Here is a 22,220-nt window from a genome sequence, read left to right on the forward strand (position 1 = left end):
TAAGGATACTAAGCAGTACATTCAAAATTAAACCAAAGTAAGATGCCAGTGGCACAAACCACTTTGCTGACATTGTAGGATAGGCTATGGCAAATTCGTATATTGCTTATGAGGGTATAAATCAATACAACTTCTTTGGATTTTAATTTCTCAGTAGCTCTAAAAATTTAAAAGAACCTATCCTTTGGCCTAGTGAATCCACTCTAAAAAATTCTCTCTCACAGATATGGTTGCTGTGTACAGGTTAAAAAATGATATTTATTTACTGAGCACTGTTTATAAAAGCAAATGACTAAACAATGTATGGGTCCATCAATAAAATTCTGGCTAAATTATGTTTCATCCATACATTGGAAAAGTATAGAGCAGTTCAAAAAAAAATAAGATAAATCCATATGCACTGACATGTTCAAATCTTCTGCCACTGTAGATGAAAAATGTAATCTACATAACATGAATAGTGAAGTAGTATTTATGAAAAAGGCATATTTGCTATATCTTTGATATGCATGTATGTGCATAGAAAGGGTTTGTAAGGATGTAGACCCACTTTTTAACACTTCTTTTAAGAGGAATGGGAGTGAAAGATTTTGATTTTTTTTCCCACTTTTCATTCTATGCATTTACTTCTTTTTACTAGGAGAATGTATGTACATGTTACACTTGTGGACAGAAAATAAAAATAATAACTAAGTCAAGTGTGTCAGGTTCATAAAAGTCTTACTTGAAACTGCTACTGGGTGAACGCCAAGAAAGGTAAAATCTGTCACTCAGGACATGTGGAATTTCTGTGCCATTTGTGTGCGTGGAAGAAACACCCACATTCTCCCAATAAATTGCGAGTCCATAGGATAGGCACTCATTTGATGGCCTTGAAGAAGCGTTCCTTGTATGTGCAGAACCCCTGAGAAACCAAGCACGCCACAAACACATTTCAGATTAGTTGGGCGACTGGGCAAACCACGTGCTCCCAACGCAGCCTCCGCTTCCGGCGCGCGGCTAGAAGGCAAACTCTCCTAGAATTTCTCCAGGAAACCGTTGGATGGGGCCAGGAAAGCGTTGGGTGGGGCCAGGAAACCGTCTGGTGGGATCTCCGCAGCTGCTTTTCACCTGCTGTTCCTCCTGCGCTTCCTTAGAGGAAGAATCAATGCAGTGGGTGGAGCCCGAGCCCGGGCCGGGGCCCGAGCAGAAGCCCAAGCTCACCAAACGGGACTCTGCCACCGGGCCGGAGTGGTACCAGGAATCTCAGGAATCGGAGTCGGAAGGCAAGCACCCACCCCCGGGACCTCTGGCACCCCCGAAACCCCCCGAACCCTCAGGACCCCCGGCGTCGGAACGGGACGATGCACCCCCCCGGCCGTCGGTGCTGGACGATGCACCCAGCCTGCCGCTGGAGCTGGACGATGCACCCCTGCCGGAGGAGGAAACCCCCGAACCCATGGCCATCTGCAGGCACCGGCACCGCTGTCACACCGACTGCCTAGAGGGGCCGCTGTGCCGCGCCTTCCAGTGGCTGGGGTGGCAGGTGGGCGCGCACCCCTGGATCTTCCTGCTGGCGCCCTTGATGCTGACAGCCGCGCTGGGCACCGGCTTCCTGTACCTACCCAAGGACGAAGAGGAAGACCTAGAGGAGCAGTACACCCCTGTGGGGAGCCCGGCCAAGGCGGAGCGGCGCTTCGTGCAGGGTCATTTCACCACCAACGACTCCTACCGCTTCTCCGCCTCCAGGAGGAGCACCGAAGCCAATTTCGCCTCGCTTCTGGTGGTCTCCTACAGCGACTCACTGCTGGACCCGGCCACGTTTGCAGAAGTCAGCAAACTGGACGGCGCGGTGCAGGATCTGCGTGTGGCGCGGGAAAACGGAAGCCAGATCCAGTACCAGCAGGTGTGCGCGAGGTACAGGGCGCTCTGCGTGCCCCCCAACCCGCTCCTGTACGCCTGGCAGGTGGACAAAATGCTCAACCTCAGCAGCATCTCCTTCCCCACCTACAACCACGGCGGGCACCCCCTCTACCTGACCGGCTTCTTCGGAGGACACATCTTGGGGGGCAGCCTAGGAATGGGCCAGTTACTCCTGCAGGCCAAGGCCATGCGGCTGCTGTATTACCTGAAGACCGAGGACCCCGAGTACGACATGCAGAGCAAGCAGTGGCTCACCCATTTCCTCGACCAATTTACCAACATTAAGAACACCTTGGCCTTGAAGAAAATTGAGGTACCTGGTGGTTTGGGTTTTCAGGGAGGCCAGGAGAAGGTGAGAGGGACGAGGAAGACTTGCTCCCCAGAATCGTAACAAAAGCACTTCCTGACTATTTGATGGGGCCCTTGCCTCTAGGCTGGGTGTGCTCTACTGTATTGGGTACTCAACCCAATTTTCTTAACACCGACGGATGCCAGAAATCGTGAATCCTGGGTAACATTCTAGTCGATAACACAAATCCTGTGTCCACAAGATGGGCCTGTTCAGTACAGACATTGATCTTCATGTTTAATTTTGGGATTTGGTTTCTAATCAAATTACAGTATTCTGAAATTCTACTTTTAGTTAAAGTCTTCACTGGTTTGGGGGAGCCCCTAAAACTTGCTTGGAGCTCATTGGGATTAAAAAACAAATCGTCTTTTAAGTAAAATTTCCATAGTGTTAAGAAGATAACTAGCTTAGCATTTTTCAAGTTAGATACATACGAAGCAGCACCTGGCTTAGTGTGAGGTACATATTAGCTGTTCAGTTATTGGTGGATCTGCAACCCTATTCAGATGTATAAATAAGCCTAGTGAAAGAGACACCTGCTGGAAAGAGCTTTCAAAGACCAGGCTCTCCTGAAATAGTTATGCAATTGAAATAGTAAAAGACACTAACCTAATACAAATTTAGAAAAAGTTACAATTTCTGCAGCTATTAATGAGAACAAGATTAAACAGTTTTAGGCTGGGCGTGGTGGCTCACTCCTGTAATCCCAGCATTTTGGGACACCAAGGCAGGTAGACTGCTTGAGTCCAGGGGTTCAAGACCAGCCTGGGCAACCTGGCAAAACCCCATCTCTACAAAAATTACAAAAGTTAGCCAGTCGTGGTGGTGCACACCTGTAGTCCCAGCTATTCATAAGGCCAAGGCAGAAGGATCACTTGAGCCCAGGAGGTTGAGGGCCCTGACTCAAAAAAAAAAAAAAAAGATTTCAAAGTTTTATATAAAATTCAGATTTTGTTTATTCAGGAGTTTTATTTAAACTTTGAATTTGAAAGAAACTTGGGGAATCCATAGATGTGTGGAAAGAAGCAAATCTACATTATTTTCTCTATTCTGAAGTCATAATCCATGTATTTTTATCTTTTGCTGAATTTTAACATACATCGTTTCATCACTAAGATAAAGTGTTTCAATAGTTTTTGTAAGTCACACAAATATTGTAATTAAAAGTTATTTATCTGAGTATATTTTTGTGGCAGGTGGTCCACTTTACATCGCTTTCCAGACAACTGGAATTTCAGGCAACTTCTGTGACTGTGATCCCTATGTTTCACCTGGCATACATTCTCATCATTCTGTTTGCAGTCACATCATGCTTTAGGTAAAAAGCTTTGATTAGTTTTTAAATCTCTTACTTTATGAAAAATACTTTATTGTGGTAAAATATAATAATATATATGACATAACATATGATGTTATAGCCACTCTTAAGTGTACACTTCGGTGGCATTAATTACATCCACACTGGCGTGCAACCATCACAACGATCTGTTTTCAAATATTTTGCATCATCCCAAACAAGAACTGTTACCATTTTGCAATAAATTCCCCAACACCACCACCACCCCCAACCCAGTGCCAGTTAACTTTAATCTACTTTGTCTCTGTGAATTTTCCTAAAGATTTCATATAGTGGAATCATATATTTCTCTTTTTGTGACTGGCTCATTTCACGAGGCATAATATTTTCAAGGTTCAATCTTGTAGCATGTATCAGAACTCCATTGCTTTTTATGGCTGAATAATACTGATTCCTTCAACTTGGTTCTTCTTCAAGATTATATAGATCATCCTAGGCTCCTTGCAATTCCATATGAGTTTCAGAATCAGCTTCTCCATTTCTGGGGGGGAAATGGTTGTGGAATTTTGATGGGGATTGTGTTGAATCTGCAGATTGTTTTGAGTAGGACTGGCATTTTAAAAATACTGAGTCTGCCAATCCAGGAACTAAGGATCTTTCCATTTATCCAGGTCTTTTTAAGTTTATTTTACCAATGTTTGCTGGTTTTCAGTGTGCAGATCCTTCACCTCCTTGGAATTATTCTTAGGTGTTTCATTCATTTAGAGCTATTTAAATGGAATTGCTTTCTTAATTTCCTTTTTGGATTGTTCATTGCACATGTATAGAAACACAACTAATTTTTTGGTGTTGCTCTTTTATCCTGAAGCTGCGCTGAATTTGTTAACTGTAGTAGTTTTCTTCTGGATTCTTTGGTATTTTTCATACATACAATCATGTGATCTCCGAGGAGGGAGAGTTATATTTCTTCCCTTCCAATTTAGATGCTTTTTATTTATATATTTTTTTATCTAATTGCTCTGGCTAGAACTTCCAGTACAACATCGCATATCAATGGGGAAGGTGGGAGTCTTTTCTGTCTTGTTTCTGATCTGATCTGATCTTAGAGGAAAGCTTTCATTCTTTCACCCTTGAGTATGATGTTTTACTATTTTTATAAATGCCTTTATTATTTTGAGGAATTTTCCTTCATATTCCTAGTTTTTTAGTGTTTTTATTATGAAAGGGTGTTGGATTTTGTCAAGTGCCTTTTAAACATCTAGTGAGATGATCATGTGGTTATTGTCCTTTGTTCAATAAATATGGTATATTACATTGATTGACTTTCTCCCGATGACCTTTCTGGGATAAATCCCAGCTGGCTATGATGTATAATCCTTTTAATATGCTTTAGATTGGACTTACTAGTATATGTTTATGACTTCTGCACCTATATTCATGAGAGCTATTGGTTTGTAGTTTTCTTTTCTTATGGTGTCATTGTCTGGTATTATATCAGTGTAATGATGGTCTCCCAGAGTGAGTTAGGAAATATTCCCTCCTCTTCAATTTTTTGGAAGAGTTTGAGAAGGATTCCTGTTACCTCCACTTTAGATATTTGGTAGGATTCATCAGTGAAATCTGGTCCTGGACTTTTCTTTGTTGGGAGTTTTTTGATCACTGGTTTAATCTTTTGTTATAGGCCTTGAGATTTTCTGTTGCACCTTAAGTCAGTTTAGGTCATTTGTGTTTTTGTAGGAATTCATGCATTTCGTCTAGGTTATCCAGTTTGTTGGCATACAGTTTTTGATAATATTCTCTTATAAATTTTTCTGTTTCCATAAGGTCAGTAGTAACGTCTCCGCTTTCATGTCAGCTTAAGTTATTTGTGTCTTCTCTTTTTCTTTGCGACACTAGGTAAAATTTAGTCAATTTTGTTATCTTTTCAAGTAACCAACTTTTGGATTGATTCATTCTATTGTTTTTCTATTCTGTATTCACCTCTGTTCTAATCTTTATTCTTTCCTTCCTTCTTCCTGTGGCCTGAATGTTTGTGTCCTCCTAAATTCCTATGTGGAAACCTAATTCCTGGTATGATAGTAATATGAGGTGGCGCCTTTGAGAGGTGATTAGAATGGGATTGATACTCTTAAAAATAATTCCGAGGGAGCTTATTAGCCCCTTCCACCGTGTAAGGACATAGCAAGAAGGCACCATCTATGGAGCAAAGAGCAAACCCTCACTAGACACCAAATCTTTGGCCTTGACCTTGGATTTCTCAGCCTCTAGTACTGTAAGGAGCAATTTTCTGTTGTTTGTAAGTTTCTCAGTCAAAGATATTTTGTTACAGTGGGCAGAACAGACTAAGACACCTCTCTGTTAGCTTTGGGTTTGGTTTTCCCTCCTTTCCCTAGATCCACAAGTTGTTAAGTTATTGATTTGAAATCTTTTTTCTTTTTAATGTAGGTATTTACAGCTATAAATTTCCCTCTGAGCACTATTATCACTGTATCCCATAAGTTATTGTATGTTGTGTGTTTTGTTCATTTTCATTCTTAACTATTTTCTAATGTCCCTTGATTGTTTAATAGTGTATTGTTACATTTTTGTAGATTCGTTAATATTCCAGTTTTCCTTCTATTATTGATTTTTAGCTTTATTCTATTGTTGGTTGGAAAAAGATACACTGTATACCTTCAGTCACTTAAAATTTATTCAGACTTGTTTTACAGCCGAACGTATGATCTATCCTGGAGAATGTTCCATGGGCACTAGAGAAGAATGTATATTCTGCTGTCATTGGGTTGAGTCTTCTATATAATTCTGTAGGGTCTAATTGGTTTGTAGTGTTGTTCATTTCTCTGTGTCCTTATTGATATTCTGCTCAGATGTTTTATGCATTGATGAAAGTGGTATATTCCATTCTCCAGCTTTTTTTTTTTTTTTGAGACAGAGTCTCACTCTGTCACCCAGGCAGAAGTGTAATGACACAATCTTGCCTCATTGTAACCTGTGCCTCCCAGGTTCAAGCAATTCTTCTGCTTCAGCCTCCTGAGTAGCTAGGATTACAGGTGTGTATCACCATGCTCACCTGATTTTTGTATTTTTAGTAGAGATGGGGTTCCACCATGTTGACCAGGCTGGTCTTGAACTCCTGACCTCAAGTGATCCACCCACCTCAGCCTCCCAAAGTGCTGAAATTATAGGTGTAAGTCACCATGCCTAGTCCTCTCCAGCTATTATTGTAGAGCGCTCTATCTCCCCCTTCACTTCTGTCAATATTTACTTCATATATTTTGGGTCTCTGTTATGCAGTGCACATATGTTTACAGTTGTTATAGCTTCTTGGGGAATTGGCCATTTTATCAATATATAATGTACTCCTTTGTCTCTAAGTCTGTTTTGCCTGATGTTAGTGTAACCATTCCTGCTCTATTTTGGTTACTATTTGTGTAGAGTATTCTTTTATGTACTTTCAATCTACTTATATTTTTGGCAATAAAGTAAGTCTGTAAACAGCATATAGCTAGATCATGTTGTTTTATCCATTCTGCCAACCTGTCCTTTGATTGGAGAGTTTAATCTATTTACATTTAAGGTAATTGCTGACAAGAAAGAACTTGTAACTTTTTTAAATTTATGTTCTGTCTTATAACTTTCTTGTCCTTCATTTCCTCTGTTATGCTTTCTTTCCTTCACATTTCTTTTTTCTTTTCAGACAGGGTCTTTCCCTGTTGCCCAGGCTGCTGTGGAGCGGCACAAACATAACTTACTGCAGCCTTGAACTCCTAAACTCAAGCAATCCTCCCACCTCAGCCCCCTGAGTAGCTGGAACTACAGGCACATGCCACCACATCTGGCTAATTTTTATTATTTTTTGTAGAGACAGGATCTTGCTGTGTTGCCTAGGCTGGCCTTGAACTCCTAGCCTCAAGTGATCCTCTCACCTCAACCTCCCAAAGTGGTGGGATTACATTGTGAGCCACCCCCACTGGTGGGTGCAGCATGAGCTACTATGCCTAGCCACATTTCAATTTTTTTTTTTTTTTTTTTGAGACGGAATCTTGCTCTGTCGCCCAGGCTGGAGCGCAATGGCACGATCTCGGCTCATTGCAAGCTCCGCCTCCTGGGTTCATGCCATTTTCCTGCCTCAGCCTCCTGAGTAGCTAGGACTACAGGCACCCACCACCACGCTGGCTAATTTTTTGTATTTTTAGTGGAGACAGGGTTTCACCGTGTTAGCCAGGATGGTCTCGATCTCCTGACCCTGTGATCTGCCTGCCTTGGCCTCCCAAAGTGCTGGGATTACAGGCGTGAGCAACCACTCCTGGCTGCCACATTTCATTTTTTTTTAATAGTTGTTTTTTTTTTTTTTCTGGTATACATTACACTTAGGAATTATACTGCACCAGGTAAGATTTCTATCACAGTGACATTCCATTATGCTTTATGTTTAGTTTATATTTTTCTAGTGAGTTGTTTATATTCCCTTTTCATCCCCTTTTGTGATATTTTTTAGAGATCTTCTTTGTGATTACCATGGGGATTTTATATAACATCCTAAATTTAAAATAGTCTGTACTGAATTGATACCAATTTAATCCAAAACCACACAAGAACCTCTTCTCCTCTTTATCACAAATTACATCTTGATACACTGTATGCCCTATAGCATAGATTTACAGTAATTTTTTGTGCATTTGTCTTTTAACTTCTATAGAAAATAAAATGTGGAGTTACAACCAAAAATACAATAATACTTGCTTTTATCGTTGTCCATGTATTTCCTTTTACTGGATATTTTTATTTCTTCATACAAGTTAGTTACTGTTTATTGTAACTTTCTAAATTCCCCAGTATACACAGTTGCTTTTCAATGTCCTAAATTCTCAGAGAAATGCTCCCCATCTTTTGTCTTAGTGTTTTGTACATTTGTGGTGTAATCTCTTGTCCCAGCCATCTGAGGGTTAATTCAGGTTGCGATGTTTGCCAACTTTTTCAACCTGAGTTTTGAGTTAAGCAAAGCAGAACGGAGCACCTTGCATCAGTCCTTTGTGTAGCCAGACATATTATATATATATATATATATTTTTTTTTTTTTTTTTTTTGAGATGGAGTCTCGTTCTGTCACCCAGGCTGGAGTGCAGTGGTGTGATCTCAGCTCACTGCAACCTCTGCCTCCTGGGTTCAAGCCATTCTCCTGCCTCAGCCTCCTAAGTAGCTGCGATTACAGGAGTGCACCACCATGCCCAGCTAATTTTCATATACAATATTTTTTGAGTAAAATCTGCTCTGCCTCCTCCAGATCCAGTAAAACACTCTCACACTGGGAACTCAGGCTGTGATCACTTTAATACTGCTGCTGCTTTGAGACTGTGGCTGCTTTAAGAGTATGACCACTTTAACACCCCTGCCACTTTAAGACTTACTGCTTTCAGACTGCCACCATGCCAGAAAGTGGGGGCTTTTTTTTTTTTTTTTTTTCTGGATTTATCATTCGCTTGGTTGCTGTAACTTTTCGACTGTTTTCCAGGGTTCATAAAATTGGTTCTGACCGTTTCTGCTTGTTTTTTTGATAATTCTTTGAGAGGACAAGAGCTTCTTATTCTGCTGTTTTTCCTAACATCCAGTGCTAAACTCTTATTTTTTAAACCTGGTGACTTTTAAAAACATTTTTTCCCATCAGCAATAGTGTCTAATCAAATGGAATAGTAAAAGAAATTGTGGCCAGTTTTGTTTGATTTGTCATATCTTTTTTACCTTACATATTGCATCAGTTATGGTTAATTGTTCCATTTGGAAGGCAGATAAGTTGGTAGAACCAAGAAGCAGGTCCTATTTCTACTAATTTAAAATAGTACTTTTCACTATATAAAAAATTAAGTTCTAATGTAATTGACTTAAGTGTCTCCATTGTTCTGATGTGCAGTTTACCTTGTTAAGCACTTAGAAATTGTTCTCTAGGCATTAGGGGTAGTTTGTGTTCGAGTTCAAACTAAATATGAAAGATATCATCAAACAATAGAATTTAGATGTAGGAGGAACTCCATAGATTATATTCTAATTATATTAAAATAAATAGATTATTTTACATCAGAGTCACCCAGAGAGCCATAAACCAGATATTCTCAGGCCCCGCCCTACCAAATTAAAATATCTTGGGGTTAAATCTGGAAATCTATGTTTCAAAAATTTCTCTAGCTGATTCTTATGTGTAGGTAGGTTTAGGAACAAATAATATAATTTAACTATTTAGATGTTAAGGAAAAGAAAGATGAAGTCTCAGTAGGTAATGGGATGTGAAGACACTGGAGACCTCTTTAGGGTCAATAAACTACCTCATAATTTTGTTACCCTGGAAAGGAAGACCACATCACTCAGAAAATAAGGAAACTTTAAAAAGAAACAAAAAGCCCCCACAAAGTTCAGTCTATTAAAGTTAGTAGGATAAAGCATTTTAAAAATTCAGTCTACATGTTACCAATAATTGGTTTAACAAAACTTTTCTACTAGATAGATAGTTGGTTTTGAAAATACAAACTCTAGTCAGTTCTTACATATCTTTACAAATGATTTTGGACAATAATGCACAAAAATATTTAACAGAATTGGAAAATGATTTATAGTTGTCTCTAAAGACTCTTCTATGCTTACGTAACCACCATATTGAACACAAGACTCATAAGGTATAAACATAAAGCAGTTGTATTTTTGTCTCCCTTTGTTTCTTGTAAGTTTTAAGTTTACTAGGTAGAGCAAGTTCTTCCTCTGCCTCATGAAAATTCAGGCAATCTGTATGTTATGGTAATTCTTAGGCAAGACAAAAAGTCCTCCAGTCAGAATTAAAATGTCCATGTTCATGTTCATGTTCATGTCATAAACAAAAGTGGTAACTTGATTTGAAGCTAAAGTTTTTCCTCCTCTCCTAGCTGGAGCATGCTACATGGAATAGCCTTTAATGGGGAAAAAGGGGTATTCCAGGCCCCTCCTATCACTTCTCTTACTATCCATCTTGCTGAGTGGTTCACAGACTGGAGCATGCTCAAACAGTAGGAGAAATGGAATCGAAAAATTCTTAAGACATGAATGCTGCCATGACAGTCTAATACATGTCTTCTCTGGCTTTGAATATGAAACTGATCCTTCTGCAAGTGTTTGTTTGGTGTTTTTTCTTTTTTGAGATGGAGTCTCACTCTTCACCCAGCCTGGAGTACAATGGCGCAATCTCGGCTCACTGAAACCTCTGCCTCCCGGGTTCAAGCCATTCTCCTGCCTCAGCCTCCTGAGTAGCTGGGATTACAGGTGTGCACCACCACACCTGGCTAATTTTTGTATTTTTAGTAGAAACGGGGTTTCAACATGTTGGACAGGCTGGTCTCAAACTCCCAACCTCAGGTGATCCGCCCACCTTGGCCTTCCAAAGTGCTGGGATTACAGGCATGAGCCACTGCACCCAGCTGCCTGCAAGTACTTTTATAAGTTCCCTGGACATCTCTCGCTCCCCCGCTTTCCTCATCACAGAGGGTCTCTTATGTCTGTTCTGGGTGGAGCTTCCTAGACAGTTCTAGGACATATCCCCGCTTTGCCTGTCTCACACGCTCTCATATATGAAGATTATACCTTGCATACATGCATTTAGCTCATTTAAGATACTTATTGAAACATATTTCAGGGTTCTACATTTATTGTCTTGCAATGAAGTCATTTAAATAAGACTTTTTCAAAAGTCTGTGCTCTAAATTGAACTTAATTATAGCTCATGCTATTTCATGTATAGTAATCCCCTGCTTTTCCACAGGAATACTATCCAAGACATACAATGGATGCCTGAAACCACAGATAGTACTGAACTTTATTTATATCTAGCCAAAGTCTCTATAATCAATACTATACTTCACTCCGCTATCCTCTGAAAAATTCACACCTAAGAAATCCAGAAACTCAAAAGGAGGAACGGGCATAACCTTGGCATATATACCTTTTATCCTTTTATCCAAAATCTTTCTGATTTTGAAATTCATCTCTTTTACTTTCTTATGTTAAACTCCTATAAACCAATATTGTTGTTTTAAGAACGTATTATAATAGGCCAGGCGCAGTGGCTCATACCTCTAATCCCAGCACTTTGGGAGGCCAAGGCAGGCAGATCACCTGAGGTCAGGAGTTCAAGACCAGTCTGGCCAACATGGTGAAACCCCGTCTCTACTAAAAATACAAAATTAGCCAGGTGTGGTGGCACACGCCTGTAATTCCAGCTACTCAGGCGGCTGAGACAGGACAATCACTTGAACCCGGGAGGCAGAGGTTGCAGTGAGCTAAGATTGCACCATTGCACTCCAGCCTGGGCAAAAAGAGCAAAAGTCTGTCAAGAAAGAGAGAAAGAGAGAAAGACAGAGAGAGAGAGAGAGAAAGAGAAAGAAAGGAAGGAAAAAGAAAAGAGAGAGAAAAGAAAAGAAAGAAAGAATTATAATAAGAGATTTTATTATAACAAAGCAATTTACTTTTGCCCTGGAATTTATATGTGTATGTGTGTTGACTTGTGGCCCTGACCTTAATTCATAGTACCAGGTTGATAAAAAGTAAAATACAATAACAGTATAGACATTTTATTTTATTTTTTTATGGAAATTTTATTATACTTTAAGTTTTAGGGAACATGTGCACAACGTGCAGGTTAGTTACATATGTACACATGTGCCATGTTGGTGTGCTGCACCCATTAACTCATCATTTAACATTAGGTATATCTCCTAATGCTATCCCTCCCCCCTCCCTCCCACCCCACAACAGTCCCCAGTGTGTGATGTTCCCTTTCCTGTGTCCATGTGTTCTCATTGTTCAGTTCCCACCTATGAGTGAAAACATGCAGTGTTTGGTTTTTTGTCCTTGCGATAGTTTGCTGAGAATGATGGTTTCCAGCTTCATCCACGTCCCTACAAAGGACATTAACTCATCATTTTTTATGGCTGCATAGTATTCCACGGTGTATATGTGCCACATTTTCTTAATCCAGTCTATCATTGTTGGACATTTGGGTTGGTTCCAAGTCTTTGCTATTGGGAATAGTGCCACAATAAACATACGTGTGCATGTGTCTTTATAGCAGCATGATTTATAGTCCTTTGGGTATATAACCAGTAATGGGATGGCTGGGTCAAATGGTATTTCTAGTTCTAGATCCCTGAGGAATCGCCACACTGACTTCCACAATGGTTGAACTAGTTTACAGTCCCACCAACAGTGTAAAAGTGTTCCTATTTCTCCACATCCTCTCCAGCACCTGTTGTTTCCTGACTTTTTAATGATGGCCATTCTAACTGGTGTGAGATGGTATCTCACTGTGGTTTTGATTTGCATTTCTCTGATGGCCAGTGATGATGAGCATTTGTTCATGTGTCTTTTGGCTGCATAAATATCTTCTTTTGAGAAGTGTCTGTTCATATCCTTCACCCACTTGTTGATGGGGTTGTTTTTTTCTTGTAAATTTGTTTGAGTTCATTGTAGATTCTTGGTATTAGCCCTTTGTCAGATGAGTGGATTGCAAAAATGTTCTCCCATTCTGTAGGTTGCCTGTTCACTCTGATGGTAGTTTCTTTTGCTGTGCAGAAGCTCTTTAGTTTAATTAGATCCCATTTGTCACTTTTGGCTTTTGTTGCCATTGCTTTTGGTGTTTTAGACATGAAGTCCTTGCCCATGCCTACAGAACTCTCCACCCCAAATCAACAGAATATACATTCTTCTCAGCACCACACCACACTTATTCCAAAATTGACCACATAGTTGGAAGTAAAGCACTCCTCGGCAAATGTAAAAGAACAGAAATTATAACAAACTGTCTCTCAGACCACAGTGCAATCAAACTAGAACTCAGGATTAAGAAACTCACTCAAAACCGCTCAACTACATGGAAACTGAACAACCTGCTCCTGAATGACTACTGGGTGCATAACGAAATGAAGGCAGAAATAAAGATGTTCTTTGAAACCAATGAGAACAAAGACACAACATACCAGAATCTCTGGGACACATTCAAAGCAGTGTGTAGAGGGAAATTTATAGCACTAAATGACATTTTATTAATAAGAAGAATTTTATCTATCTAAATGCAATCTCCCCTGCAGGTCTTTAGTCATGTTCCTGCTGTTTTGAAACCGGTGGCTCCAGTTCTTCAGCTCCTAGACTAGAATTCCAAACTTAGTTTCTCTCTCCTACTAAAATATCTGAATGCAGGTATCAGTCATTTGTTTTGAAGCAATTTCTAACAAGCAAAATCTAAAACCAGAGGTTGTTGCCAATATTTTAAAAGGTAATGTTATGGTTGTTGAGGAGGTAAAGCACTGAATCATACTTTAAAATATTTTGTATATAGTCCCGTTTCTGTTGGTTTGCCAAGGAAACAGGCATAGGTTGGGTCATTTAAAATATAGCACATTTTAATTTTTTCCAAATTCGTAGCAACTTTTCCACAGAGCCCACTTCACCATTAGAAAGGAATCCTGAAAATAACTTAAAAGAAGACTTTCCTACTTTATGTTAACAACAATACACATTGTACTAGCTTTGAAATACAGGAGGTATTTAATGTTGTGTTATGGCTAGTTAGAGACCAGGGATGGATAAAAAGATAACTGGATCTATGTTCTTTCTCTAGTACAGCTTGCTCTTCATTACCTGTTATATTCCATTCACCCCCTTCTGAAGATCAGAGTGGAATTAGCCATTAGCAGTGTTTTAGTAATTCTTTGTGGTTCCAAAATGCTAGTCAGTGACTTAGTTCTTGGCTGGCTGCAAAGAATCATGTATAAGAGAGTTGGTAGAAGTACAGATTTACAGATTTCTAACTTTTCTGCTCCCTTTCTTTCCTTTTTTTTTTTTTCAGTTGTTCTGAGATAGTCCTTGGGAATTTAAGGTCTCCAGCAGATATGTGTGGAAATTATTGCCTTAGAGATTTCTGACTAGGTGTCCAAGTCAAGAATGTTCCCATTGATGAAAGCTACCACCACAAATTCCATGATTTTTCCCTCCAAATTTACAGGTTTGACTGCATACGAAACAAAATGTGTGTTGCAGCCTTTGGAGTGATTTCTGCTTTCTTGGCAGTGGTGAGCGGCTTTGGCCTGCTGTTACATATTGGGGTGCCATTTGTCATCATAGTTGCCAATTCGCCATTTCTTATTCTAGGTGAGTAAAACAAAACGGGAGGCTGCACATCGTGAATGTGGTGGGGTAGGGGATATAAAGGAAAGAATTGTATTGAGGTGGCTCTACAGTTCAATTATGAGGTGCCAGGAAACAGGGAAATGAAATTGAACTGGATATCTCTAGAGGTGGAAAGATCGAGTATCCTAATGGAAAAACAGACCACGTACGTGAACAGCAGTTCACATGTAAAAAACAAAATACGCGCCACTAAAAATACAGTCATGTGTCACTTAACATTAAGGGTCCGAGAGATGCATCCATAGGCAATTTTAACATTGTGTAAACTTCCTAGAATGTACTTACACAAACCTAGATTGTATTTCCTACAACGTACCTAGGCTATGTTGGCCTCTTGCTCCTAGGCTACAATCCTGTACAGCATGTTACTATACAGAATACTATAGGTAACTGTCACACAATGGTAAGTATTTGTATATCTAAATATATCTAAACATAGAAAAGGTACAGTAAAAATATGGTAGAAAATATGAAAAATGGTCCACCTGTATAAGCTCCACTTATCACGAATGGAGCTTGCAAGACTGGAAGTTGCTCTGGGTAAGTCAGTGAATGAATGTTGAGTGAACATAAGGTATAGGACATTCCTGTACACTACTGCAGACTTTATAAACACTGGACACTTAAGCTATGCTACATTTATTTAAAAATGTATTTTTCTTTCTTCAATAATAAATTAACCTTAGCTTACTGTAACTTCATTATTTTATAAACTTTAAAGTTTCTTTTAAACTTTTTGACTTTTTGTGATAACACAGCTTAAAACACAAACACATTGGACAGCTGTACAATAATATGTTCTTTCCTTATATCCTGGTGTAAACAAATGTATTGCTCTGCCAGTCTTATGAAAGTATAGCACATACAATTATGTACACAACATAATAATAAACAATTGTTACTACTTTATGTATTCACTACGCTAAATTTTATGTCATTATTTTAGAGTGTACTCTAACTTATGAAAAAATAGTTAACTGTAAAATAGCTTCATGTAGGTTATACAGGAGATATTTCAGAAGAAGGCATTGTTAATCATAGGAGACAATTCCACGTGTCCTGAAGACCTTCTAGTGGGACAGGATGTGGAGATGGAAGACAGTGATAGTGATGATTCTGACCCTATGTAGGCCTAGACTAATGTGTGTGGTTTTTGGTTTGTTTGTTTTCTGAGACGGAGTCTCACTCTGTCACCCAGGCTGAAGTGCAGTGGCTCAATCTCGGCTCACTGCAACCTCCGCCTCCCGGGTTCAAGCTATTCTCCTGCCTCAGCCTCCCGAGTAGCTGGGACTACAGGCATGCACTACTATGCTCATATGTGTTTTTGTATCTTAGTTTTTAATAAAAAGTTTAGAAAGTAAAAAAAAAATAAATATTTTTTATTTTATTTATTTTTATTTTATTTTTTTTTTTTGAGACAGAGTCTCGCTCTGTCGCCCAGACTGGAGTGCAGTGGCACAATCTTGGTGCACTGCAAGCTCCGCCTCCCGGGTTCACGCCATTCTCCTCCCTCAGCCTCTCCGAGTAGCTGGGACTACAGGCGCCCGCCGCCACACCAGGCTAATTTCTTTTTGTATCTTTAGTAGAGACGGGGTTTCACCATGTTAGCCAGGATGGTCTTGATCTCCTGACCTCGTGATCCGCCCACCTTGGCCTCCCAAAGTGCTGGGATTACAGGCGTGAGCCACCGTGCCCAGCCATAAATAAAGATTTTTAAAAAATAGAAAAAGGCTTATAAAGATACAAGTGAAGAAAATATTTTGTACAGCTGTCCAATGTTTTTGTATTTTAAGCCGTGTTATCATAAAAAGCCAAAAACTTTTTTAAAAACTTAAAAGTTTATAAAATAATAAAGTTACAGTAAGCTACAGCTAATTTATTATTGAAGAAAGAAAAATATATTTTAAAATAAAATTTAAATTTTAAAATTTTTTAAATAGCCTAAGTATCTGGTGTTTATAAAGTCTACAGTAATATACAGGAATGTCCTAGGCCTCCATGCAAACTCTACAAAATGGCTTACATTAAATCAATTATATACATCTTAACTATAGTTATTTATGGCTGTGGGGTACACTGGGTGATTAGGTGTGAGTGCATACAAGGAAGGTATGCCTTGAAAAGCTAGAATAAATAAGCTAATATCCAGTACACAACTCACTATCTCCCCCAGAAAACCAAATATTAGTTTTTCCAAGATGCCTACTTTCCAAAATATAAACACCTTTATTTTCTAATGCTTACTGTAAAATAAATTCTGAGCTTCCCAAAAATACAAAGAAAAATGGAAAACAACTGTAATTCCACCCTTCAGGGATAATTCCTGCTAATATCTTTATGTCTATCCATCCAGAATTTGGTCTATGCAAATATACACATACAGCTATCTCTCCATTTCAAACATCTTATAACAAGAAATGTTCATTTAACATTAAAGATCTACCTCTTTTTAAAAAGACTGAATATGACTCTAATCTAATGCTGTGTTTGATTTGGCCAATCTCATATTGTTATGGGATTATGTTGTTTGCTGTATTTTCCTATTATAAATTACACCAAAATGAACACACTTGTCCTACTTTTGAGCATTTGTCCAATTAGGACAAATTCCTAGAAGTAGATTTGATAGTCAAAGGTATTTCCTTTTTAAGTCTTTTGCTTTGTTGCAAACTTGGACTGAAAAACTGTGTGCCAATTTCCATTTCTCCCTAGCAGACTATGAGTGTCTTCATTTGCAGAAAACCTTCCAAAAATCCTCAGTCTTGCTAATATTGATTAATAAGAAAACCAAGTGTCTCACTTGTGGTTTAATTTGCATCACTTGATTAATTGAAAGGTCAAATATTTTTTTCTTATACCATTATGCACTACATAACAATGTTTTGGTCAAAGATAGACTGCATAGACAAAGCAGACCACATATACAACGGTAGTCCCAGAAGGTTATAACAGAGCTGAAAAATTCCCATCACCTATTGTTATCATAGCCATCCTATTGTCATAACGCAATTCATTACTCACATGTCTGGTAGGAAGTTGGAGGGAGGTGAAATTTATCTGCAACATGCTCATGCTGTACTTTCCAGTTCCCTTTTTTTGTAATCCTCCTTTCCCAGGCTTCAGTCATGACTTGAAAATCCTCAGATGTTCCCCTATTCCAACCAATCTGAAACATCACTGAGGAAAGGAACTAATTATCTAGGCATTAATATGTAAAGAATTCTTAAGATTTACCTTGACACATATTTCTGATCTCATTATAATGAACTGGGCAAGTGAAATTTGAATACCAACATTCTAAGTATCAGAAACAAACTAGCAGAAAAACTACTTCTGTGCATGTGCCTGTGTGTGTCTATAAACTATGCAGTGCCTCTCAAATCATACCACAGAGATAGCCAGATGCTAACTGTAGAACACATTAAGTGCAGCTTATATTTCAAGCAACAGAATGTTGGCTGGTTGTGTCTGTACGTGAGCATGAAATATCTTACAAGAGAAAATGATCTCTTAAGCAATCTATTGGAATCGAAGATACACATTGTCAATGCTGCTTTGACTAATACCCATGAAACCAGGCTTCCTGACCTCATCATGGAAACACTCTAAGTGAGGAGTAGAGTATACTGCGTTATGTGCAATAATAAGAGTATGTACAAAGCAAAGACTTACTACAAAGGAAGGAGTGATGAGTTCTGTTGTAAATTCAGAGGCAACCAGGGAAAGCATCACAGAGAAGGGAGTATTTAATCAGAGGTTGGACAAGATAAATAAAACCTTAAGAGACAGAAAAAGAAAATGGTTTGATAAACCTGTTTAATTTTTAATGGATAGTAACATGTATGAAGATGAAGATTTTTTGTTTGTTTGTTTTTGTTTTTTTACAGGTGTTGGGGTCGATGACATGTTTATCATGATTTCTGCCTGGCATAAGACCAGCCTTGCAGATGACATACGAGAGCGGATGTCCAATGTTTATTCAAAAGCGGCAGTGTCTATTACAATCACTACCATCACTAACATCCTGGCCTTCTATACAGGGATTATGAGCTCTTTTAGGTCCGTACAATGTCTTTGCATCTATACAGGAACGACCCTGTTATTTTGCTATTTTTATAACATCACCTGTTTTGGAGCATTTATGGCCTTGGATGGTAAAAGAGAAGTAGTCTGCCTACACTGGTTGAAAAAGGCTTACCCAAAATGGTCCTCATTTAAAAAGTTCTGCTGTTTCCCATTTGGTTCTGTCCCAGATGAACATGGAACTGATATCCATCCAATGAGTTTGTTTTTTAGAGACTATTTTGGCCCCTTTCTCACAAGCAGTGAGTCCAAGTATTTTGTAGTCTTTATATATGTTTTGTACATCATAAGCAGTATATATGGGTGTTTCCATGTGCAGGAAGGTTTAGACCTTCGAAATCTGGCAAGTGACGATTCCTACATCACACCATATTTTAACATAGAGGAGGATTATTTTTCAGATTATGGTCCCAGGGTTATGGTTATTGTTACTAAAAAAGTTGACTACTGGGATAAAGATGTTAGGCAAAAACTGGAAAACTGTATTAAAATTTTTGAAAAAAATGTCTATGTAGATAAAAATCTTACAGAGTTTTGGTTAGATGCATATGTGCAATATTTAAAAGGTAACAGCCAAGATCCAAATGATAAGAATACTTTTATAAACAATATTCCTGATTTTTTAAGCAATTTTCCAAATTTTCAGCATGATATTAATATTTCATCATCAAATGAAATCATTTCTTCCCGGGGCTTCATTCAGACAACAGATGTTTCTTCCTCAGCCAAAAAGAAAATAATGTTATTCCAATTACGATGCATAGCTGAAGACTGTGAAATTCCCCTAATGGTATATAACCAGGCATTTATATATTTTGATCAGTATGCTGCAATATTAGAAAACACTGTTCGAAATGTATTGGTTGCATCAGCAGCTATGTTCATTGTTTCCTTATTGTTAATCCCTTATCCATTGTGTGCCTTGTGGGTGACTTTTGCTATTGGTTCTGTGATTGTAGGGGTAACGGGTTTCATGGCATTCTGGAAAGTCAATCTTGATTCCATATCCATGATTAATCTTGTCATTTGTATAGGGTTTTCTTTCGATTTTTCTGCACACATTTCCTATGCATTTGTTTCTAGTTCTCAGCCCTCAGTAAACCAAAAATCAATTGAGGCATTGTATCTTCTAGGCTACCCAGTGTTACAAAGTGCAATTTCAACAATAATAGGGGTGTGTGTTTTAGCTGCAGCGAAAGCATACATCTTCAGAACATTTTTTAAGATTATGTTTCTTGTTATGATATTTGGGGCAGCTCATGGCCTAATTTTTATTCCAGTATTCTTAACCTTTTTTGGAAGGTTTATTTGAATATCCACTAACAAATCAAAGACCAACTCTAGAATTCCTGATTGCCCCAATCCAATCTGATTTTTTTTAAATGCACTATTAAGAATAGCCAACAAACTACTGGGAGGCCAAGGTGGGTGGATCACCTGAGGCCAAGAGTTCGAGACCAGCCTGGCCAACATGGTGAAACCTCGTCACTACTGAAAATACAAAAATTATCCAGGCATGGTGGCGTGCACCTATAATCCCAGCTACCTGGAAGGCTGAGGCAGAAGAATTGCTTGAACCTGGGAGGTGGAGGTTGCAGTGAGCTGAGATCGCGCCACAGCACTCCAGCCTGGGTGACAAGAGTGAGACTCTGTCTCAGGGGGAAAAAAAAAAACAATAGTCAACAAAGAAAAAACAAGGGCATGTTTCCTTGACTTGGAAATCCCATTTTAAATTATTATTTAAAACACACTGATAAAAATTAATTAGTCTTATGTGAAAATATCTTCACTAAATTAGGAAGTGTTATCTTTCTTACAGTCTTTACAATCAAGTACAAGGTACAACTTTTCTGTTATTTTTTCCCTTTATGTTTATGTCTGAAATTCAACTATTGTATATATTGTTCATACTATAAATGGAATATTATTTTCATTGTACTCGCTACATGCATTCATATGTGAAAATGCATCTTATCATTTATTTTCCCATTCAGGGGCTTTTCTATGCATTTTGTTAACGGTATATTTTGATAAGAAGTTTTTAAAGTTTAGAAATCCAATTTATCATATTTGTTCATGGTTAGTGCTTTCTTATCCTAAGAAATATTTTGACTACTCCAAGGTTACAGATAAAGTCATCTATGTTTTCTCCTCTAAGCTAATAGTTTTGATCTTACATTTAGGCCTGTGATCCATGTGCGTGTATTTGTTGGGCAGTATGGATAGAGGTCCATTCCCTTCTCATAAAAGCTGCCCATTTGTCTCAGCATCATTTGTGAAAAGACTGTCATTCAGGATAGGATTAACTTGGCATCTATATAAAAAAAAAATCAGTTGACAATTTATGTGTGGTTCTAATTCTGTGCCATTGATCTGTTTGTCTGCTCTAAAGCCAATACCACCACACAGCCTTCGTTACTGAAGCTTTATATTAATTACTGAAATTAGGCTGTGTATGTTGTCCACTTTTATTTTTATTAATCTTTCTGATTTCAAAGTTTATCTTTGTTACGTCCTTTTTTTTTTTTTTTTTGAGACAGATTCTCGCCCTGTCACTAAGGCTGGAGTGCAGTGGTGCGATCATAGCTCACTGCACCCAAAACTCCTGGGCTCATGTGATCCTCCTGCCTCAGCCTCCGAGTAGCTGGGACTACAGTCATGCCATTACATCTGACTAATTTTTTGTTGTTTTTTTTTTTTTTTAAGAGACAGGGTCTTTCTGTGTTGTCCAGGCTGGTCTTGAACTCTTGGCCTCAAGCAATTCTTCCGCCTCAGCCTCCCAAACTGCTGGGATTACAGGTGTGAGCCACCATACCAACACTTTGTTACTTTTTTTATCTTAAACTCTATAAACCAATATTTTTTTAAAGAAGGTATTCATCATCATAAAACTATACTGTAACAAAGCAATTCACTTTTACCCTGGAAGTTGTTGATTTTGGGCCTTGAATTTAACTCATCACACCAACCAATGGGTTGGGAAAAGTGAAAAACAGCAACAGTGTAGAAGTTGTATTAATGATTAGAAATGTTAGCTATTTAAATGTGATCTTGCCTAAAGGCTTTAGCCATGTTTTTGCTGTTTTGCAATCAGTGGCTCCAGCTCCTTAGTTAGTTATCTCTCCTAGAAGTCAATTCCAAATTAGTTTCTTTTCCTCACCAAAAATGTTTGGGGTGATGTCAGCATAAATGGGGTAGAATGTAGCTCCAAGAGCCCATTTCATCACAAAAATAAAAAATTCAAAAAAGCAAAAACTGTTAGAAAAGACTCTAATTGAACTCTGAAAACAGTCCAAGGTTTACACCAACCAAGTGGACACCAAATCCGAAAAAAAGCAACTTAAAAATGGTAGGAAAATTTTGTGGTATTTTTATTTGCCGTTGTCTCAC

At 38.6% G+C, this 22,220-nt stretch overlaps 1 protein-coding gene across 1 annotated transcript; it reads left to right on the forward strand.

The window, feature by feature from the left end:
• The first annotated feature begins 1,050 nt into the window (after window positions 1-1,050).
• On the forward strand, window positions 1,051-20,763 carry LOC116479690 (patched domain-containing protein 3). The gene is made up of 4 exons (XM_058435802.1): window positions 1,051-2,215; window positions 3,448-3,569; window positions 14,563-14,708; window positions 18,635-20,763. Exons 1-4 carry the CDS (start codon window positions 1,148-1,150, stop codon window positions 20,140-20,142), a joined length of 2,844 nt encoding a protein of 947 aa, XP_058291785.1. The 5' UTR covers window positions 1,051-1,147; the 3' UTR covers window positions 20,143-20,763.
• The last annotated feature ends 1,457 nt before the right edge of the window (window positions 20,764-22,220 follow it).

The sequence above is a fragment of the Hylobates moloch genome, unplaced genomic scaffold, assembly GCF_009828535.3.
Source record: "Hylobates moloch isolate HMO894 unplaced genomic scaffold, HMol_V3 SCAFFOLD_3, whole genome shotgun sequence".
Classification (NCBI taxonomy): domain Eukaryota; kingdom Metazoa; phylum Chordata; class Mammalia; order Primates; family Hylobatidae; genus Hylobates; species Hylobates moloch.